The sequence below is a fragment of the Sciurus vulgaris genome (assembly GCF_902686455.1).
Source record: "Sciurus vulgaris genome assembly, chromosome: 1".
Taxonomy (NCBI): Eukaryota; Metazoa; Chordata; class Mammalia; order Rodentia; family Sciuridae; genus Sciurus; species Sciurus vulgaris.
Genome location: NC_136461.1, coordinates 42,598,573 through 42,622,341, shown reverse-complemented (window position 1 = coordinate 42,622,341; position 23,769 = coordinate 42,598,573). Strand labels below are relative to the sequence as shown.

Here is a 23,769-nt window from a genome sequence, read left to right as displayed (position 1 = left end):
ATGTATGTCACCTGAGTTTATCTGAAGTCTTAGGCACTTAATTTTTCAAACTTTTTATTCCCGCCACCTCACAGAGGGTCTTCTGAAAAAAAAAAAAAAAAAAAAAAAAAAAAGGCGGAGCAATAGTCAACGATCCATATTTTAAAACTGAAGAATTAAAAAATTTAAACTATTTACATTGAACTCTCAGTAAACCCATTTCGGTAGAAAAGCACTGGAAGAGGCAAATTTCTTCTGTTCCTCAAAGCTGCTGCTTCTGCTTTCATTTCTTTCTCCTGAGGAGAAGCCAGTCAACAGTGATGCTTCCAGAATATTCTCAGGCGTTCAGTGTGTCGTGATGGTTATTCAGGGGTGTGCTCTTAAGTTGTAGGTATAGGAATGCATTTCTGAAAGATGGTGTATTGGTATTGTTGATGGCTTCCAAAGGAAAGCATACTTAGAAGTACCGGGTTTTGAAATACTGGGTTGCGGTGGAATCCCAGTACCTCTGGAGGCTGAGGCAGGAGGATTGCAGGTTCGAAGCCACCCTCTGCAATTTAGCAACTGTGTAAGCAACCTAGTGAGACCCTGTCTCAGAATTTTTAAAAAGGGCAGGGTGGGGGGGGCATTCGCTGGGGACGTGAAGAGCCTCTGGATTCAATCCTGGTACCCCTGACCCCCAAAGAATATTTTGAAATGAAACAGGATAGTCTGGCAATAACTTCCCTCATGAATTCAGTTATCATACAAAGCAACACAAATTTGGAGAAAAAAACTGGCACAAACATCACTGTTTACCCAGAGACACTAAACTATTCAAATTCTTTTTGGTAAAATTTGTGGCATCCTGAGGTTTTTTTTTCTGGCCCAAAGTGGAGGTGGCAACTAACACCTAAGCTGAAAAGCTTATTATTATTGTAGGTTAAGCCCTGTTTAAGAAGGTAATTATGGTTCATGCCTAGCTAAAACATGTGCATTTCCCACTGCCCTTTCTTTGAAATTTCTCTTTGTGGTGATAAAAGGTAGATGCCCCAGCCTGGGGTTTGCCTTGATTTTCCTGTGTCTCTGATTACAGCTCTACTTTGCATTTCTCTCCAGTTGCCCAAGAATAAGAAAAAGGTGCCATTCTGAAGCTCATTATACTCCAGAAAGGTGAAAAGAGGTTCTTAAAATCCTTTTCTCTTTAAAGAAATTTATATTCATCTTAATAAGAGGGCAAAAGTATATTTCCTGGATTTTTTAGGAATTTTACTGGTAGCTTTGCATCTGTTGAAAGAAGTCTAGATTTGTCTCTGCTCTAACTCCTATTTTAATTTTATATTTTAAAATAAGGACAAGCAAGCTCTTTTTCTGACTCCAATTCAAAATGTCTGGGTTTTTTTTTTGTTTTTTTTTTTTTTCACTTACCTTGTCATATGGTAATTAGAAGCTAAATGCTGTGTATGCCTCCTGTAGTCCCAGGAGGCTGAGACCAGAGATTTCTTAAGACCAGGAGTTGCCAGCCTGGGTGACATAGCAAGGCCCCATCTCAGAAAAAGAAAAAAAAGTCAGTTTTAGTAGTACTGTCTAAAAATCTGAGGCATAAGCTGCATTGTTTCATAATACTGCGGATCATAGGGTCATTTTCTATATTATCAAATTTAAATTTGGAATCAGGTGACATCAGACAATAAGGCCTAAAAAAGAAAACAACTCATTTGTATTTCATGTTTAACCACCACCGCCCCCCAGCCAAGCTCTCTTCATTTTCTCACTAATAAATTAAAGGAAAATCCTATTCAAAGCAAGCTATTGGAGTTAACATTTTTTAGCCTTGTTAAATACAAACCTCTTCTATATTCACTTAACAGCTTTAGGGGTAAAATACACCACCCAAGGTGTTATGAATTTTCATAGTGCTTTGAGAATATTAATAAACAACCATATATCTTTTTAATCAGTAGTCACATTATGAGATACAGAAACCCCAGGGTTTATATAGTAAACAAATCGAAGAAGAAAAAGACTAGTTTCTCTCTTTCCTCTTAAAGTCTCAATTTATGTAGGTAAATTTTAACAGAGCATTATTTATTGTACTCTTGGAAATTCAGGCAAATTGATAGTTTTGTTTTATTTAGGTTGAAGGCTGATTACTTTTTAGGCTACTCCTTTTTAAAAGAAATATATTTGCTGTACATTTCTTTAAATTATTATTTTAAAAAATGGTGACATGACATAGTGGAAAACAAAGTCAAAAAAGGATGAGAGCAGTAAGCACACAGTGGGTCTCTTCCCTCCCCACACCTAAACTGTAGGACATTTATGTTTAAGAAAGTCTGCCTCATTAAAGGCAATAGTTACAAAGTAACATGTTACCATTGCTGAGGAATCAGTTTGACTAATTAATCACAAAGGGGCTGCTTGGGGGTTAGAGATGACTGTGGACCTCAGATATGGCCCCCTTTTCTCTCTTGATTCCTAGTTTCCTAATGTGCCTCTTCTCTAGTGTTAATAAAATTGCTGTTGGTACTGTTTAATTCATATTCATTTTAAAGAACCTTGCATTATGCAATGCATGGCGGTATCATTTATAACCATTAAATACTGCATGTTTCCTTACTGAAGCACACAAGAGTGAGGAAAGGCTTTTTTTTTTTTTTTTTTTTTTTTTTTTTTTTTTTTTTGCCTGTAGCATCTTTCCCCCAGCAGCTATAACCAAGATAGCTGCTCTTTTTCTTTCTTCAGCTCTCCAGTGAGCAATGGAAACGTTATTGAAGATTTCTCAGAGAAGGTGGAGGGGGAGATTTACACATCCTAGAGTAGATGCTTTAAAATCCTACCATAGCATCTCTGTTTCTCCAGTTTCTTCCTGCTAAGTCATATCCACTGGAGATAAAATTGTCTGTCCCCTCCACCCCAGGACCCAGCCTCTCTGGTCCCTTTCTCCTTTTTATTTTTAGTTTTGTCATCAGCCTCTTTAGTAAGAGCTATGACTGTCTTGTTTTCCTTTATGTCTAGCACAAAATAGACACTCAATAAATACTATAGAATGTATGAATGAATTCTGCCTCCATTTAATATCCTGCCATTGTCAAAGTTTCTTCCTCCCCATTTGTCATAGGAAATCAGCTTGACTTCAGCAACTTACCTCAAACACATGCAAGCACTCAGCAAAGCAGAAAGCCCATAATGATTGGGACTACTCTTGTGACAAGGAGAATTGGGGTATCAACTTTGGTTCTTTGAGCTCATCTCTTACCCCTAATGGTTTAATAATTGCAATGTTAACTAGTACTGATCATGTGCTTATATATACCAGGAATTCATAAGTCCTTCACATATATTAATTCATGTAATTCTAACAAGTATCTGAATACCTATTGTCATTATCACCCTCATTTTACACATGAATAACCTAAGGCCCAGAGAAATTAAGAACTTTCCAAAATTTCAGAGCCATTAAGTGGCAGTATCATGACTCAAAAACTAGGAAATCTATCATTAAAGTCTAATAATCTTAGCCATATATTTGCAAACCCAAACATTTCTTCTAAACAAAGCGGTGCTCTCCCAAGAAGGCTTTAGTGATGAATAGGCATGCTTTCCTTACTATACACTTCCTTATAGTTGGGGGATAAAGGGGTACAAGTGGGTAGCACTGGGGAAATTTCTGAGGATGTCCTGCATAGCTGCATTCCTCTACCTAGGGTTGATATTTATTGGCTGTAAACTATGTACTAAGCATGAGGCACACAAAAGTATATAAAAAGACAGTATCCTTGATGCATTCTAGCTGAAAATCCAGTCAGGAAAGTAATTCTAGTGGGATGAAAGTTGGAGAGATGTTACAGGACCCAGGTCTAGGCTACTCACCACTCAAAAGCCAATACTTGGAAAACAAGAGTTAGTGGGAAGGAAATCAGTGTTATTCAAGGTTAGACCTGAGAAGAGGGAGGGCCTATCATCTTGAAAACTCCATCTTGGAGAACTAAGGTACGTGAAAGGGCTTTATAGGGAGGGAAAGGAGGTGCAGTGAGACAAGGGGCAGGAAGATTGTGTGTCATTGTCATTCAAGGCATGCATCTCCTTTTTTTCTTTGATTGGAACAATGCCACTGACCTCAATCTCCTGAGCTAGTTCCTATAGTTCTCTGTGTGTACTGGGGTGAGGCTGTGGGGGGGGCACTGAAGGTTTAACCCAGGGTCGCCCTACCACTGTGCCACATCTTTATTTAATTTTCATTTTTGAGACTGGGCCTACCTAAGATGTCACCACTGCCTTTGAACTTGTGACCTTCCTGCCTCAGCCTCCTCAGTTGCTGGGATTACAGGCGTATGCCACCACACCTGCTTAGATTTTATAGGTATTTAGACAGACACTGATTGCATGCATTTTTGATGGTACTATCAAGAATTTCTATGAATTTCAAGAACTTTTTTCCTGAAAAGATAAGAGGCATGTGTCCTTGTAAGTACATTGCTAATAGGCAATAATATAACCTTTAATAGTTCTGTCCTTTAAAACAATATATTTCCATCCTTTGCTAAATGCTAATCTGGCTTAACTCAACAGGCATGAATTGTTCTCTAGTAAAATCAGAATCAAAAAGAGAAAAGGAACAAAACCAGTTCAACTTGGGGCTGTGGTTTAGCTCAGTGGTAGAGTACTTGCCTAGCATGTGTGAGGCACTGGGTTAGATCCTCAGCACCACATAAAATAATAAAAATAAATAACAGGTATTTTTAAAAACCCAATCCAACCTTCTTTTTTTCTGTGTGTCCCTTGTCTAGTTTATTACAATAGTAAATTCCCACTTATAAAATAAATAAATAACATAGATTGTGTGTGGTGCTAGGGAGTGAACCCAGGGCTTCACTATGCTAAGCAGATAGATGTTCTACCACTAAGCTAGTCCCAAGCCAGAATTTTTTTTTTTTTTTTTTTTTTCTGAATTGTGCTTCAGTGAGAATGACAAGCAGATATCAGGAATTTCTCCTTCAGGAGTCCTTTTCATTTTATGTCAGAATCAGTACAAATTCAATCTACATTGTAACAGAAAGCAGATGTAAAGAAATAACTAAACAGGCAAATGAGGCAAGAAGCTGATTGCTAGTCATTAGCTGTGTTAACTTGGATAAGTCACTTCTTTGAGCTTTGGTTGTAGTAATATTTATATACTGTGTGGCAAATTCCAAAATGTCCCACATTTATCCCACGTGATGATATTAATATTTAATGAATGCCTACAGCTTTTCAGGCATGGTCTCATTTAAACTACACAACATCTACAAGGGAAATATTTCTATTGTGTTTATTTGACGAATGATAACATTAAAGATTAGCTGAAGAAGTGTTCTAACCAAGGTACATAGGAAGTGACATGAATGTCAAAAGCACATAAGAATAACCTCCAAGTTTGTACTCTTAACCATTATGCTATATTGTCATCAGTTATTTCATTTACTTTAAAAAGTGAGATCTCAGATTCTTGCAGGATTGAGATAATGCATTTGGAATGCCCAGCACAGTATCTGGCATCTGGCACATGATTAGCATGCATTACATGATCTCAAGGAGGGAGGAGGGGACAGGGAAAGGGGGTTGGGGAGGAAGAAGTAGTATCTCTCACCTAAGGCCACTGCCAGTCACTAGATTGGATTCAGATGCACAATCTTCCCAGGTGGTATCAGACTTTCCAAGCATAGATTAAACCCAAGCTGTTGAGTACTGTAGCTTTTACCCTTTATGAGCACTGAAGTGTGGCCAGTCCAAATTAAGATGTGCTGAAAGTATAAAATGCATACCAGATTTCAAAGACATGGTATGAAAAAAGAATGCAAAATATTTAAAAAATTTTGTATAACTTACATATTGAAATAATAGTTTGGATATAATAAGTAACACTTTTCATGTGGCTTTTTGCTGTTTTAATGTGGCTACCAGAAAATTTGAAATTACATATATGTCTTGCATTTTATTTCCATTGGGCAGCACTGAACAGGAGATGTGGCTGCTTGGTTCTCCTTCCACCTCCAAACATTGGGTTTTCAACAGCAGCTCAAGTTCCAACTGCTCCATGATCTTCCTGTGGAGCACACTGCTTCCACTTATCCCTCCTCGTGTCAGCTGATCACCTTCCCTAGCATGAATCTCTGTCCTAATAAAACTCTAGTTTGCATTTCTAAACCTCAAATATATTGATGATATTTTATAGGAATATTTTCATATTTATCTTGTTTAATATGTTACCAGTAAAATACCGTGTAAACTCAAAAAGGAAAAAGGGCATCATTATATACTAAGGTTATAGCATGTCTGTGATACATAATCCATCAGACTGCCTAAAAGCCCAACCAGAGGACACAGGTTGATTATGTTCATGGTGCTTGATAAATGGAGTCTCTGGAACATTTAATACAGTTAAGAACTCTGGAAACTTAATTTAAAAAATATTTGGTTAATGGCCTCTTTCTCTCCCAGAACCCGCCACAGGTGAATGATTATTATCACTAGGGCACTAATGTTGCTTTGCACAAATAATTCCTTAAGTCAAAGTAAGGCGTGAAGATATGTTCTGAGTAGTTTTCTTCTGAATATATAGAGATTATTACCTTCCACAACATTTTCTTTAAAAATAGTTTAACTTAATCAGTTTGGAGATTGTTGTGTTTTCCTCTTTAACTTGCCAGATAAGTCACAAATAATTATTTTAAGAGACAGTTTAAGGATCTTGGTAATTCCCAATCTGCCAGCGTTTTACAAATAAATCTCAGTTGAATGTCTATCATTGTTTTCAATCTGGTCAAGAAAAAAAGGGGGAAAAGTATACAAATCATCAGAATAATTAGTTGATTGGAGTTGAATAATTCTAAGAGTATACCCTGGACCCCTTGGTAACTCATAAACCTCCTGGAGTGAAAGGGATTATAAATTAAATGTACAAGACATAAAATGGGCCAGATACACACTTAACATTATTGTTAAGCATGTGGGACACGTTTAGATAAGTTAAAACCAAGTGTAGGTTTAGAGTTTGGCCATTTTCCCTCTGAGGCTTATTGAAGCTTTATTGCTTTGGTGTGAGAATAGCAGGGTGCAGGGAAATGTGTAGAAAGAACAGAATAGTGACAACAGTGCCCCCTGCTGTCCAACGGCCACTTCCCTTCCCTGAAACTACTTCCCTTTCCTGAAAGTAGGTTTCAGGGATTTTACCCCAAAGGATAACAACACAGGACAAATCAGGAAGGAAAGAACTAACATTTATTGAGAGCTTACAACATTACAAGCATTATGCTATCATTTAATGATATGAAGTTCAATACAATTCAGTGGGGGAAAACAATGTATTTTGTAGATGAAGAAACTGAGGTTCAAGAATTTAGATAATATTTACAAATTACATAGCCAGAGGTAGAAAATATATCCAGGATTTGGACTAGAAATACATGGCTCCAAAATACATGGCTCCAAAGTCTCTCCTTTTTTTTTTTTTTTTTTTTTTTTTTTTTTTGGTACTGAGGGTTAAGCCCAGGGGCACTTTGCCACCCTGCTATATCCTATCCCAATCCTTTTTATTTTTATTTTGAGACAGCATCTCAACTTGCTAAGTTGCTTAGGGTCTCACTAAGTTGCTGAGACTTGCCTCAAACCTGCAATCTTCCTGCCTCAGTCTCCCAGGTAGATACCACTGCACCCTGCAAAGCCTATCTTACACTGCAGTACACCACCAGTGGCTGGCGACCATAGGCATAGCTCAGACTCCTAAATATGAGGCCCAACTGTCCTGATTTCTTGGGACTGAGAAGATTCACTGAACTTTCAATGCTAAAACTGGAAAAGGTGGTCTGTGAATCACACTTCTGAGAAATATCAACCTGCCCTACAGGCTAAAAGTCAAAGTTCTTGCTGGGCATGGTGGCACACGCCTGTAATACCAGTGGCTCAGGAGGCTGAGGCAGGAGGATCACGAATTTGAAGCCAGCATCAGTAAAAGCAAGGCACTAAGCAACTCAGTGAGACCCTGTCTCTAAATAAAATACAAAATAGGGCTGGGGAGTGGCTCAGAGGCTGAGTCCTCCAGAGTTCAAACCCTGGAACCTGCCTTATGCCCCCAAAAAAGTCAAAGTCCTTAACAAGACATCAGGCTTTCCCTGATTGGACCCCATCTCATTTTTCCAGACTCACTGGCTGGTTTTCACCATGAGAATTACTTACCTCTCCTCAACAGGTCATGCATGTATGTTTTTCTTAAACTGGATTACTTTTCCAGTCTTCTTTACATGGCAGACTCCTTATCTTTCAAGACCCAGCTACACTATCACCTCCTCTGGTAAGTCTTCTGAACCTCATCAGGCAGAATTAGTTGCTCCTTATTGTTGATTCAGAACTTTATTGTTATAGTTGTTATCACAATATTGACTTTAAAATCTCCTTGTTTAGAAGTAAGCAGAGTATGTCAACTCTCTGCTAGATATCTAACCCAGGGTGCAGCACACTGCTGGTGAGTGAATACGTGGTGTATGTTATGTTACTGATTTACACCTGAAGACACTTAGTTCTCATTTCCAGTAACACGGGTCTGCAAGCTCCCTACTACAAGAGGTTTCTTATTCACTTCTGTGTTTTCCAGTCTCAACTGAGGGGTTGAGGCGCAAAGGAAAAAATACCTAATGGGTGACCATAACACTTTCATTTATCCCAATTTAGTGAGTACCTCAGTACCTCCTAGGCCCTCCCCACAACTGGTGGGAAGAGGCAGAAGTCGAGTAGTAAAGTGTTGGGGGAAGAATTCATCCCTACCTGCCAGATAATAATGCTATGTAAGACTAAAAGCTCAGAACTGGGCCTCCAACACCAGGTCTCTGGCTTTCGCTGACCTTTCCCTCCATAGAACACTGTTGCCATGGAGATGACCATTACCCTAAGGGGCACAGTTGGGTGAGGCCTCCAGAAAGGCCTCTCAGGAAAGCAACAGTGCATGGAGACCCTTGGCCCCCTTGCCAACTTCCTCGTCTATTTACTCGCCTATTTCTTTGTCTACTCATGTTTGTACTTGTTGGTTTATTTTTTTAGCATTTTTATAGACGACTAGGCAGCAAGACGAAAGCCACTTGGGTATGGGAAGCCCTACCCACAGCCCAAGGTGAGACCTGGGATGACTGATCTTTGGCCCACAAGAGCCTTTTTGGTACTGGGTCCTGGAGGGAAGGGGGCGGTCCTGGCTGGGAGGAGGCGGGGCTATGCTGCCGCCTTCAACTCGCCCTGCGTGGTGCCCTGCGCCTCCATCCGGCCTGGACTGCGCAGGCGCTGGGGTTTCCCTCCCCTGGACCGTTGAAAGGGCCGGCTTGTGGAGGAGGTTCGCGACGCCTGGCGCTTAGGGGCGACCCGGGAGCGAGTGCGCCTGGACGCGAGGGGTTTGACTGAGGTCAGTGTGTGCCTGGACAGCGTGGCCATGTGTGACACCCATGGTTCCCGAGCCCCGCAGGCGAGAGGTGCGGGCGGCGACTGGGGCAGGCCGTGGACGGCGGCGTCGCCCGAGGAGTACAGCGTCGAGTTCGGCTCCACCCGGTACCTGCTGCTGTGCGGTCTGGGCGGGATGCTGAGCTGCGGGCTGACGCACACGGTCATCGTGCCCCTGGACCTGGTCAAGTGCCGCATGCAGGTGGACCCCGACAAGTACAAGGGCATCTTCAGCGGCTTCGGCGTGACGGTGCGCGACGACGGGCTGCGCGGCCTGGCCCGCGGCTGGGCCCCGACCTTCCTGGGCTACTCCCTGCAGGGCTTCTTCAAGTTCGGCCTCTACGAGGTCTTCAAGATGCACTACGCGCAGCTCCTGGGCGAGGAGAAGGCCTATGCGTGGAGGACCGGCGTGTACCTGGCCGCCTCGGCCAGCGCCGAGTTCTTCGCCGACGTGGCCCTGGCGCCCATGGAGGCGGTCAAGGTCCGCGTGCAGACGCAGCCGGACTACGCCCGCACCCTGCGTGCCGCCGTCCCCAGGATGTACGAGGAGGAGGGCCTGTGGGCCTTCTACAAGGGCGTGGCGCCGCTGTGGATGCGGCAGATCCCCTACACCATGATGAAGTTCGCCTGCTTCGAGCGCACGGTGGAGGCGCTCTACAAGTACGTGGTGCCCAAGCCGCAGAGCCAGTGCACCAAGGCCGAGCAGCTGGGCGTCACCTTCGTGGCCGGCTACATCGCCGGCGTCTTCTGCGCCTTCGTGTCCCACCCCGCCGATTCCGTGGTGTCGGTGCTGAACAAGGAGAAGGGCAGCACCGCCCTGCAGGTCCTCCGCAGACTGGGGCCCATGGGCGTGTGGAAGGGCCTGTTCGCTCGCATCATCATGGTGGGCACCCTGACGGCCCTGCAGTGGTTCATCTACGACTCGGTCAAAGTGTATCTCAAGCTGCCGCGCCCTCCCGTTGCTCAAGAGCCGGGATCCCAGAAGAAGCACAAGTAGGCGTGGATTGGTGAACTGCTGTAGCCGCGCAGGGCCAGGTTTCCACCAAGTCGGGATTGCCTGTTCTGCCTGTTTGCATGTAAAAGGTCAACGTGATCGGGAGAGGGGGCCGAATACCCAGTCTGAATTCTCTTCCAAGGACTGATTTCTTCTTTTTGGCAGTCCCAGAGGATTGCAAACGTTTCATTTGAGGGTTTGAACCGTTATCTTTGGGTAGTTGGCGTGGTTGATTTCACTTGATAGCTTTACAAAAAATAAAAGGGAAAATTTCCTAACAGGAAGTAACGTTAGGTCATTTAACATCTCTAGGCCCTGTCTCCTTTGATTCACTATTTCTGTGGAGATTATCCAAGCATAACTATTGCCTAGCCTACAAATGAGGTTTCGAGGTCATCACAACTATATGAGATGGGAACAAAGTGAAGTTCTGGTGCATGATTTTCAGCTCAGTAGAAGTCGTGCACCTATTGAATAGATGAAGGACTCATTGAATATTTCTTGTTCATGTCCATGCAGGTAACGATTATTAAAAGTTAAATTGTGCCTTCCATTGTTTGATAGCTTAGAATATATTCACTGTTTTCAGAGACATAAGAAGGGCTGCATTTTCTCATTTTGCTTTGTCCCTTCTTTTCATGATGTTGCTGATTAGAACCTAGCTCTCTCCAGGAAGCGCTAAAATTGGATCAATGTGGAAAGCCAAAATGAGATGAAGGGCAGGCTCTGGGAATAAATATGTAAAGAAAAGCCTCTGTTCTCCAAAGATTTCTTTTGTATAACTCAGCTTTCAACAGCCATACTTCCAAAGAAGACCATACCACCCTGACATTAAACCAGAACCAAAACCAATACAAAACCCTTGCAAATTCCAACAATTTTTGTTGAATATTAAAGAATGGTTTTGATGGCTTTAGTAGGAAAATCTCACTTTAAATGTAATAAGTACTGTTCATTTAATTTGGTGGCTATTTCAGTGATCTTTACAATGGTTGAGGTTCATAAAATATTGAAGTTATAAAACACATTTTCACATCTCTGAAACGGGAAATTATCAAATCAGTGAAAGTCATGAATTAGAGATGTTTGTAAAATGTGAATAAAAATTAAACTTCAACATGATATTTTATATAACTTACTGAAGTGTTACATGACTGCCTTACCAACTTGTATTAAATTAGACTACAAATTTAGAATATGTTAATGTTTTAACCTTGTAATAGTAAACTGTTCTGTGGTTTAGAGAAGTTTAAAATTGTCTAGCTCTAAATATGTATGAACTGTTCCGATTGGATAATAAAGAAGTTGGAAGAAAATGCCGGAACTTGTGAATGAGATGGAATGAAGCTTATTTATAGTCAGTGCTTCTATTTTGCTTTTTATTGAGAAGGATCATTATCTATTGTTAACACGCTTCAAATTGCCTTAGGAGGTTAGTGTGCAAGTTTGTTGAAAAGAAAAATTATTAGCAAAGGAAGATGATAACTTTAGTGGAACTTAGTTGTGCAGATTCATTTTTGCAAAAATTAAAAACATACATTTCTGTCCTAGTGTTTTATAAAATGTAGGAAGTTTCTTTGGTCAACAATTTTTTTCTGTCAGTGATATAATTTAGGAAATACCTGCAAAATCTATGAATTTCAGGGTAGTGAGAGGTCACTTGTTCTGGTCTTTGGTATTTCATGATTGTGCACAAGATCATTCTTGTAGTATACATTGTGTATTGTTTTGGTCAGCTTTTGTGTTGCTGTGACCAAAAGGCCTGACAAGAACAACTTAGAGGAAGAAAAGTTATTTTGGTTCATGATTTTAGTTTCAGCCCATGGTAAGCTGACTCCATAGCTCTGGGCCTGAAGTGAGGTAGAACATCATGGTGGAAGGTTCTGGTAGAGGAAAGTAACTCAGAACATGCCAACTAGGAAGCAGAGAGAGATCTCCACTCACCAAGGAATAAATGTGAACCCCAAGGCATACCCCCAGTGACCTTCTTCCAGCCACACCCTACCTGCCTACCACCCAGTTAATCCATATCATTCCACTGATGAGATTAAGGCTCTTCTAACCTAATCATTTTGGCTCTGAACATTATTATCTCACACTTGAGCTTTTGGGGGATACCTCAGGTCCAAATCAGAATATGTATGTTTAGAGAATTATACTCTAAGGGGAACCATGTGGCATGATTCTGGCTGTCATAAATACAGTCAAAAAGAGGTTTACTTAATTTGGGTCAGAAATTTATATATTTATGATACTGGGAATTGAACCTAAGAACCCAAGGTCTAATGTATGCTAGGCAGTGCTCTACCACTGAACTACATCCCCAGCTCAGCAGTTTTCATATTCAGTGCATATATTTCTATTCACATTTTTCTAAATTGGTGGTTATGGATGTCTTATTTAAACATGTTCCTGAATAGCTGAAAATAATGAATAAAGACTAAGTAAAGATAACATAAATTCAGAATAAGTGTTTTTTTTTCCCTTAATTATTATTTCTTTGGGCATTTTAAATTTCTGCTCCATGTTTACCTTTGTGAGACCAGAACATGTGGAAGACAAGGAGCAGCAGATGCAGAAAGCTCTCTACCTTCTCTTTGCTGAAAAGCAAAACATAGATTTACAAAGACACAAGCTGTCCTGCCCCACCTTCCACCAGCGAAAACAAAAGTTAACTGCAAAGGCACCTTGAGATCCTTATTGGCCTGGAGATGGTACTCTAGCATCTGTATTAGCAAGCTTTATTAACGAGACTTTACATGCTATTTATTTGCCTTCTCCCATCGTGCCTCCCCTAAAGACCCAAAGTTCTTTTCCTAACTTTTCTCTAAAAATTTACCATTCTTTGTTGAAGATGTTATACAAACTGGAATTCAATGTCACCTTTTTGAGAACTATTCATTCTCTGTGTGATTCCCAGGTATATATGAAATATATAGATTAACAAAACTTCTGTTTTTTTCTTGTGTTAATCTGTTTTTTGTAACCAGTTTATTCCAACTAAGAACTTATGGGGGTTATTCTGCTGCTGCACCTGTACTCTATGAAATCATGTATATCTATTAGAATTATAAAAGTCATAATACACATCTGGCATTTTTAGGTATTTTATATTCATTTTCTCATATAATCTCATTTCTTGAAGTAGTCCATTTTATATATGCAAGAGACTCAGAAGCTAAGTAACTTGTTCGAAGTCATAGCTAATAAGTGATACAGTCTAAATCAAAGTCCACTTTTCATTATTCCAGGCTAACAGCTTGTTATGACCAATGTCTATGCTTTCCATAAAGTTTTCCTTTTTTCTTTCTCCTTCTCTTCCTCTTCCTTCTCCTTCTCCTCCTCTTCTTCCTCCTCCTTCTCCCCCCCCCGCCCCCGCTTTCACTCTTTTTTGGTGGTGGTACTAGGAATTGAACCCAGGGGTGCTTTACCGCTAAGCCAAATCCCAGCCCTTTTTATTTTGAGGAAGGATCTCACTAGGTTGCCTGGACTGGCCTCAAACTTGTAATTCTTCTACCTCAGCCTCCTGAGTAGTTGGGATTAAAGGCATGTTATAAATTTTTTTTAATAGTACTTCAAAATTATTTCTAAGGACTGGATGTGTAGCTCTGTGGTGGAGGCTTGCCCAGCACATATAAAGCCCTCGGTTTGATCCCCAGAAACACACACACAGATTTTCTATTTGTATAGACACTATGAAATGTCCTTAATTTTGTACCAATGCAAAATTTTTAAATATGTCTCAATTATGGAAAACTTATAACAAGCTTAAAAGTAACCAAACTGCAAAATATTTAGTAATGTAATATTTAAGTCATTTTTCACTCCAGGTCAGTGACTCAATCCTAACTTGAAGGAACTGATGATAAACAGTGTGCTTGATTTGTATGTGTGTGGTGTGTGTGTGGTATTGCAGTTTCGACAAGAGGCTTTATTCTATCCCATTTTCTATTTCTTCCCTCTAATCTTTAGTTCCTACAGCCAAGGAAGCTGGCTTAGGCCTATTTATCTTTTCCCCCAGGTGGTGATTAAAGTCGCTGCCTCAAGTATATGAAATTAATTTCATGATAGAGAGCTGTAATCTCATTCACTGATCTGTCCTTTGAGAAGTGAATAAAGAGAGAAGGCAAAATCTTGAAAAACAAAGGCCATATTTACATGTTAATACCACATGATAAAGATCAGAAAGAATCAAGGTATTAATGTTATGAGTATTTTTTCCTTGCCACACAGTGTGTCTTTAGAAAATATGTCTTTTGAACTTTTCAAAGGCAAGAATAATCACTGAATTCAGAAGATTACATTTTGACAGGCAGCTATTCAAATACAGTATGCTTGTTTTTCGAGGCCTTAAAGATCAGTTATTTTTAAAATTATGAGCAAAGAACTATTTGCAAGGAAATTTAAATTTTAACTTCATTTGGAAGACTCTGTCTCATTTTCCTACTATTTGGATCTGTGGGTGAGTAGGGAGGGTATTAATGTGACTGTGACTAAGTTTGTATATGTGCATGTAATTGTTTTGGTTAGCATATTTTGAGAATTTCTAAGGTTGTAAATTTTTGTTGGCATGTCAGTAATTTTGTCCACGTCCCTAGCCTATAACATTACTCATCAACACACCACGTGCCAAGCATTGTGCTAGGCAGAAGGGATTTTGTGATAAACATACCACATGTAAGTTTTGTAGAGCTTACTGTCTAGTAGGAAAAATAAATTAAAATTGTGTAAAGTGCTGTGAGGGACTGTAAGGTAGTGTAACATTGTAGATCGACATAATGTTGAAGATGAGACTCAGAGGATAAGTAGGAATTAGACTGGCAAAGAGAAGGCACAAGTCAGTGGGCACAGCTTGTATACCTGCCCTGAGAAAAGAGAAAGCCTGAGCGTTTTGTTTTGATTTGGTTTTGGTACCAAGGATTGAACCCAGGAATGCTTAACCACCGAGCCACATCCTCAGCCCTCTTTATATTTCATTTAGAGATAGGGTCTCCCTGAGATGCTTAGGGTCTTGCTAACTTGCTGAGGCTTTGAATTTGGATCCTCCTGCCTCAGCCTCCCAAGTTGCTGGGGTTACAGGCATGTGCCACTGCATCCAGCCAAGCCTGATGGTTTTGAGGCACTGAGAAGCATGTTTTGACTGGAGCCATCCAGTTGCTGAGAGGGTGATGTGAAATGTGAACAGGAGAAGAGTCACCCCAGGCTTTGTAGTAGTTAGGATTAATGATTCAGGTCTCAGCTGTCAGAAAATCCCTGGAGGGCTTTACACATGGACCTTCAAGTTGCTGTGAGGAGAGAAATGGAGTCTGAAACATTCATCCGTCAAGATGTTGTTGCTCTAATCCAGGTGAAAGGATGATACTGGATGAGGATTATGACATGGAAGTGTTAACATATCATGAGAGGTCACAAAGCGGAAACAGCCCAAATGTCCATCAACTATGGAAGGATAAGGAAATTGGAGCATATGCATACAGCAGAATATTATTTGATTATCAAGAGGAATAAAGTACTGATACATGCCATGACTTGGATGAACCCCAAAAACATGCTAAGTTAAAGAAGCCAGACACAAAAGATCACATCTTGGATGATTCTTTTTTGTATTATAAGTCCAAAACAGGCAAATCCAGAGGCAGAAAGCAGATTAATGGTTATCAGAGGGTAGGGAAAATGGGAAGCATTTATTTAGTGAATATGTGGCATTATTCCAGAGTACTTGCTTAAAAAAGTTTTTAAAGTACAGAGGTAGTGGTTGAACAACATTGTAAATACAGTAAATGCCACTTAATTGTACACCTTAAAATGATTAGTTGTGTGTTATATGAACTTCATCTCAATTTTAAAAATTCATGAAACACTTTATTCACAATAGCCCCGAAGCAGAAACAACCCAAAAGTCCATCACTAATGAATGGATAAAAATGCTGCGTATCCATACAATGGAATATTTTTACCATGAAAAAGAATAAAGTACTATTTTCCATAAAAAGAAATAGAACACATGGATGAACCTTGAAGTCATTAAGCTAAGTAAAAGAAGCCAGACTCAAAAAAGCCACATATTGCATGATTCCATTTATATGAAATGTCCTGATTAGGCGAATCCTTAGAGACGGAAAGTACGTTGGTACCAGGGGCTGGAGCGCGGAGAGAAGTGGGGGAGGGGGATGAAAGTATTCTGGAATTAATGGTGCAAAGTGTTATGAATATACTAAAAACCACTTAATTATACAGTTTAAAAGAGTGAATTCCATGGCATATGAATTAGATCTCAATAAAGCTGTTATAAAATATCATTAGACTGTAAAACACTTCAAATATCTATTTCTTCCTTAAGGTGCAGCCCTTACTTCTATCTTCCTCCATCCAGTTAAGGCCACAGTGCAAAAAGTGAACTGCTAGGTATGAGACATTAAGTTCCGTATAAATGAATTTTTAAATCTGCCCTATTGTAAAGGCTGTGATCGCCTCTAATGAGTGCATAAAGTCTTGCTTTAGTGAGGCAGAGATTGTTAATTCAGGAGAATCACTTCAGTGTGACAAGTTGAGCTGCCACCAACTTCGCCCTTCATTGTAATGGGGGAAAGAGGAGCAGATGGACTTAAGAAAAACAGGTGTGTGTATAACACATCAGAAAAATCTCAATTAACCAAAAGGTTAAGGAATTGGTGATTTTATTTAACTGTAAGGCGACCAGAAATACCCTTTTAATTGCAATTCTTGATGAATTTTGTCTCCATGTCTGATTACCTTTTTAATAATAAATATGGGGCTGGGGAGATAGCTCAGCTGGTAGAGTGCTTGCCTCGCAAGCACAAGGCCCTGAGTTCGATCCCCAGTACTGCAAAAAAAAATAAAAAATAAAAATAAATAAATAAATAAATATGCTGAATATGATTACTAATTCAGGGAATTGGAAAGCCTCCTGGTCACAAGTCACAAAATTCAAACTTGTCATACAGTACCATAGCCATAGAGGAGGAGGACTTTCACATGGCTGTATGCTGGCCCCAGATATAAGTGGCTGTGGATGCTCAGTGTGTACGGTGTTCACTCTCCAGTGTTAGTTTGTAATCTTGCGATTTGCCTCTTTGTTAAAACATAAAGAAAAATATCTGATTTACTTTCAGATTATTTATTGAGTACTATGTGGTATTACCTCTATTGTGTACATACCTCAGTGGTGCGTGTGTCAAGTAACGTATACATAATACAAGTTACCTCTATTATGCCGTGTGCTATCTTACTGTGTTCTTTGTGTCCTAGTAGGTTGTATTTTTAAAAATCAGTAACTTCATGTATAAACTATATGTATTCCTGTGAGTTATCACTGTGATCCAAAATGGTAAGTTACCTCTAAGGAAATTACATTCTTGTCTTCATTTATTTGTCTTTGTTACTTGTTTGGGGCTAGGAACTGAACCCAGAGCCTCATGCCTGCTAGGCCTATACTCTACCACTGAGCTCTCTCTCGAACCCTATATTCTTACATTGTGTTCTTATATATCAGTGTAGATATCTTTCCTACCATGAAAAAAAAAAATAAAACATGCTTTTAGAAAATACTAGTAAAATTTGGTATTCTGGAAAGAGATTCTCAGGGTTGAAAGAACTCTGCCCCTTTGTAAAGCTGGTGATTCACATCCACATAATTGTTAGCCTCCAGACATGAATTGGAGCTGCTGACAGGGTGATTGTCTGATTGGGATGGACAGGTAGACGCCTGGCAAAGACCCACAGCGCTTCATCCCCAGGAGTTGCGCACTCTGGCTGTGGTTTCCTCTTACTACCAGAGGTGAGGATTTGTTACTGTAATTATTGTCTTTACTTTAATGTCTCCCCTCCCTTACCGAGAAAACAAAGGATTTTGGGGGGGGGTAATGCTAACAATTAGTACCATTCATCTTGTTTATCTTTGTTGTGTCTTGAAATTCCCTTCTAAATCATTACCTGTGAATGATAAATGTTGTTACCGTTATTAATTGCAACTATTCACCATGCCGGTATTGTGATAGGTCCTTTATCACTTATTACAACCACCAGGTAATGGTGACATTTGTCTAAGTTTAGGACAATGGTGATGATGATGATGATGATGATTTTGACTGCAAGCAACACAACACCTAAGACAAAATGAATTAAACCATAAAGACATTTATTGTTAAGAAATCTGAAGATAGGCCAGGCATGGTGGCGTGTGCATGTAATCCCAGTGGCTCAGGAGGCTGAGGCAGGAGGATTGTGAGTTCAAGGATAGCCTCAGCAACTTAGAGAGGCCCTAAGCCACTTAGTGAGACCCTGTCTCTAAATAAAACATAAAAAAGGCTGGGAATGTGGCTCAGTGGTTAAGTATCCCTGGGTTCAATTCCCAGTACCAAAAAATAAGTAAATAAATAAAATAAGAAATCTGGAGCTAGGAGGACCAGGTTTGGTTCAACAGATCATTGTCCTCAAGGAGATAAGCTCTTTTATTCTTTCTGCTCTGCTGTCTTGACTGTGTCAATGATGTCTCCCCTCATGTTCATAAGATGGCTGCCACAGCACCATTTTCTCAACAACAGCAACCACGGTAGGAAGCCAGGGGCAAAAGTCAATGTGCTTTCCATTCCTGTGTGTGTCTTATGGAAGAGGAGACTCTTTCGGAGAAACTTTGGGCCCAGATTTCCTCTTCATTCTCATTGGGCAGAATTTGGTCACATACCTACCTGTAAGGCCAATCATTGGCAGGTAGAAATAGTTCTTAGATCAATGCAGCTCATCTGTGTGGGTTAGGGACACTGTGACCTGAACACAACCAGAGTTCTTTTTGTTGGTTACAAGGAAGAAGATGGAGATGGCTGTTGGGCAGGTAATCAGGTCTGTCTTGTGTTATTCACCCTAGTTTACAGATGAGGAAACTGAGGCTCAGAGAGTGAAGTAAGGTCAAACTGTGGTGCCAAAGCCAGGCTTCAGAGCAGACGTCTACCTCCCCAGCAGTTTGCTGTCCCAGTCCTTGCCTAGGCTGAGGCTTGCTGAAAGGCAGAGCAGCCCATAGATCATATCACAAGGGATTTATTACTGAAAGTGTCAGAAAACTATTTTCTAGCAGCGCCTAATACATAGCGAGGTCTCAAACCCACAGTCTGTGGACAGCGATGGCCCATGGATAATAAGACGTGATTAAATGTAAGTTTTGCTATCATATCCTGCAGAAGGGAAACGAGGTGAGGAAAAACCACAAAGACAAACATCTTTAAAGAAAGCAAATGTTTAAAATCCTGTTTTTGCCGGCATCTGCAGCCTTTTAATTCTGTACTTTTTCCCTCTTTCCAGAAATGATCAACTTCTTTCAAGTGCTGTACACTGGAAAAATCCAAAGGATTCATCAGATGAACTAATTTCAAAGAGCCATTGCCAATTTTTTTTTCTTAAGAGAAACATCAAGAATTTGATTTGCTGCTGATAAAGCCTCTGTAAGTAGCATTATAATGAAGCACATACAAACCATTCTGTGTTTCCAAGAATACAGCTGGGTTGGCACAGAGCGGGAGTGTCCCGTTGCATCTCAACTACCATGTGCAGCCTTTGTGCAGTGACCAGGACATCTCTTTCCCTGTCACCCTCAGCATCACAAGCCGTGGCCCATTCATCCCGTCTGTCACTGAGCTGGCTTATGAGGCACCTTGGCTGAGCCTTGGGGTTGTAGCTGTCCTGCTTTCAGGATCTTGCCAGGAAAAAAAAAAAAAATGCCAGGGAATGAAAGTGGCACACCTCTGTCAGCATGACTCCCCACCCTTGCAAGCTGGTAGAGTTGGGGGGCGGGTGGTGATGGGCAGGCAAAACTGGGGAAAAGGAGAGGCAGTGGGAGCAGGGTGGCAGTCAAGAGGACTGAGCAGTCAGACTAGGTTTCCCAACCTGCCTTCACCATCCTGGCTTGCAGGGAGGGCTTCAGCAAGTTTGTTACCTGATCTCACTATACCTCAGGTTCCCCCTGTGTAGCCTGAGGAGCCACAGCAGCTGCCCGGAAGCAGATGGTCAGAACATGCGACGGTTTGCACAAAACACATGGAATAGAATAAAAGCTCAGTCCATTATAGTGCTTACAATTATCATTACCAGCCTCTTAACAAAAAATTGACAGGCTCTTAGCAGGGAAGATTCAGCCTGGGTTGTTATTGTTGTTGTCATGGTTGTTCTTGGATATATACAGAATACAGTTGCTTTAATTTTTAATGCATCATAAAGTACAAGACCCTTTGTGGGGAATTCAGCATGGAGGAAAATGAAAAGCAAGTAGCCTGGGGGTGTTTTGTGTACAGAAGCCAAGAGCGGCAAACCTATCTCCCTGTGGCTTCTACGCAAACAGTTTCTTTTACAAATGTGTTTTTGGTATGCAAATCACTCTATGCAGATTTCTGTGTGCAAAATACAGCATAGAAAAATGGCCTCCTTGCCAAGGAAGATAGGAGAGGTTGGCTATCATCAAATGAAATAGCAGCAAATTTCAGACTTCTTTTCCTACTGCTCTTTCTAACAATGTATGGGGTGAGCAGATTTTTGGCACATTAAACAGAACTATTTTGGCTTTAGATTGTGTGTTCTTGTGATAAAAGTGTGCTTATTGAAGCCTGTAAGTGCTTTTTGAAGCCACAATAATGTGTAGTGGTATTTAATTTAGCATTGCACAACCGCGTGCCACCTCCAGCTAGCAGAAAAATTCTTGTTCTGAAATCACAGATGGCTTCACATCGAAGGTTAGGCTGCTTGTCTGCATGGTCTTCCTTCATGACTGTAAAGAAGCATGCTTATTCCGAGGTTTAATTTCAAAGAACATTTTCTCCCTAATTAAGGTAGGCCTTAGCAAGTGAAAGGAATACACTTAATATTAAAATGATTCATTCTTTGGTGAGCATGTGATGCTAGCACCGAGTTCTCAAGGCAATATTCTATCATCCAGGCAGAATAATAATAATACAGCCCTTGCATGGAGTTCTGTGATGTCCCTTACCAATTCACTACAGCCAGAGTCTTCTCCCATTGGCTCCTCTCATGAGCTAATAGAAGGGGTGAAGTCTAGCAGTTATTTGTAACAGGGGCCTAGCCTTCTAGGCCCTGGATTTTGTTTTTCTCTATCATGCTAAGAAAACAGCCACTGGAGACTGGTGGCCCTGGACTAAGCTTCCCGCCTTCTTTCCTCTCCTTTCCTTTCCACCCAAGCCTTTGTTTGCTCATTTGGGGTATTCAAACTTGCTAACTTGTCAAATGAGACTCTCATTCATTTTACAAAATCAAAGTTTAATTTGAAAACATTTTCCAAGACAAAGTACATAATTAAGAGAGAAAGAACATCATGTCAAGCGTAGTGTCCTCTCACGGGACAGCCATGGCTGGAGGAGAGGGGGAGAATGACCTGCTGACTCCTTGTGCATTCTCCCACGGGAGGGTTCCCTCACTCGACGTTCTGCTTGCTAAGAGTGGGGCATTGCACTCAGCACTGGAACACAAGATGAAAACAGTCCCAACCATTGAAGAGCTCAGGGTGATCTGGAAGAGAGATGTGCAAACAAACTGCTCTGGCCCTGTTACCTCAACAGCCGTAGCACCAGGTGTGCACAGGTGGGGCCACTAACTCCATCACACTCATCTTCAGGAAAGACCCTTTGGAGGAGTTCCACCTGGGATCACCTGATTTCTCCAGATGGGCCTGGTATGTGGGGGAAATAGCCTTGGAGGAAGAGGAAGCACAAGGGTACAACAGCCCAAACCAGCCTAGGATGGGGAAGTTTTTCAGTGGAGTAATGTCTTGGGTCTAAAAACAGAGGCGGAAGGGAGTATGGGAAATATTCTTGACATTTCATGCTTCTGTTTTCCCTTTTTTATTTCCTCTACCCACGTTAGGTCACTTTATGGCTTGTCCAGATTATCGTTGCAGTCTGTAGCTGCTCTTCTTGCCTCCAGCTTCCTCCTCCTCTGACATAGGAGCATACCTCAAAGGCCCCTGTGGTATTCATCCGGGTCCACACTGGATCCACTGTGGACAAAATAAAGTGCCTTATGCCAGAGCACAGGAATCCTGTTATGACGTGGTCCCTCTTGGTCATGTGCATTGGTCACTTTCCGCTCACTGCCCACATCTCACATTGTCCATTGAGTCCCAGGTCCAAGCCTGGCCTACCTGCTGCCACTTCCCCTCCATTGTCCCTGGCAACCCACTGATCAGGCTGCCTGTTTCCCACCTGATCTTCTATCCTTCAAGACTTAGTTCGGATCCCTTTGTCTGACTAGTGTTGACTCATCCTCCTGCCTGCCAGCATTGTGTCAGGGACTAAACAAAGGCTTTGGAATCCCACGATGTGGGTTTCAATCCCGGCTCAGATCTTAGGCAGGTTTCCCCAACTCGGTTTCCCCAACTATGAAAGATGTCTGCCTACCTTGTTCTAGGATTGCAGAGCGTGCTTATTAAGTGCCTGTTACTCGTGTTGTTATATTTAACCTCTCTGTGAAATTCAGGCAATGGTAACTGCTTTCTAATTTGGCACGAGGATCATGGCAACTGATGGGTGTGAAACTGATATACTGAAAAGTCCTTCGGATAAAAGCTAGTTATCATTTCTATCTCTGTTAACATAGTCATTCTTTTTTTTTTTTTTTTTTTTTCCATTTATCCATTCACTCACTTAACATACTGTACATCCTTAACTTAGCACAGAGGATGTAAAGATACACCTGAGAGGCCCACAAATAGCTCATAGACTCACAGGAATCAGACAGGGTGAGAGTCAAGTCTGAAGCCAGCCCAGAACCCCACCATCGAGTGGGGTGCTTTAGAATGGGGGAGGGATGAAGACTTAGGGACGAGTTCCCGAGAGCTACCCTGTCACTGAGTCTGGAAGGCCATGACGAGGTGGGGAAGGGCATGACTGCTCAAGGGAACAGGATGAGTCAATAAGGGCCAGTAGCACAGAGCTGCTTAGAGTATGGGGAGCAGCAATGTCAGACCAGGGAGCTGCGCTTCTGGGATAGAGGCTGGAGGCAGGGAGAGTGGGCAGTGGGCAGGACAAGAGCAAGGAAATGTAGGCTGTGGGCTTGGGAGATGCACAGGAGTCCAGGACCCCAGCCAGCCTGCAGCTCTTTGAAGTAGAGATGTGCCCAGTGATTTTTTTTATTCCCCCTAACCCCCAGAGCGTTCGCACCACAGAGCACCCCAGGGAATCTGGAGGGAGAGGCTCAATGGGACCTTCTAAAGAGTAGCAAGCAGAACCACCCCAGCAGTACTGGGGCTATGACTCAGAGTCCCTCCCTCGAACCACCACCAAGGGTGAAGGGGGCCTTTTTTTGCCAGGGAGCTACATCCATCCATAATGTAATAACAAAAG

The 23,769-nt window shown here is 41.4% G+C and overlaps 1 protein-coding gene and 1 long non-coding RNA gene across 2 annotated transcripts; one reads left to right on the top strand and one right to left on the bottom strand.

Moving 5' to 3' along the window:
* Positions 1-1,413: 1,413 nt before the first annotated feature.
* LOC306656523 lies at positions 1,414-8,383 on the bottom strand. The gene is made up of 3 exons (XR_013762542.1): positions 8,173-8,383; positions 5,588-5,741; positions 1,414-1,506 (listed from the first exon to the last, which is right to left on the bottom strand). It is a non-coding gene; the product is annotated as an uncharacterized lncRNA (long non-coding RNA).
* Positions 8,180-11,726, top strand: LOC306656510 (solute carrier family 25 member 3-like). Its single transcript, XM_079131810.1, has 3 exons — positions 8,180-8,287; positions 9,031-9,100; positions 9,403-11,726. Exons 2-3 carry the CDS (start codon positions 9,075-9,077, stop codon positions 10,412-10,414), a joined length of 1,038 nt encoding a protein of 345 aa, XP_078987936.1. The 5' UTR covers positions 8,180-8,287; positions 9,031-9,074; the 3' UTR covers positions 10,415-11,726.
* Positions 11,727-23,769: the final 12,043 nt, after the last annotated feature.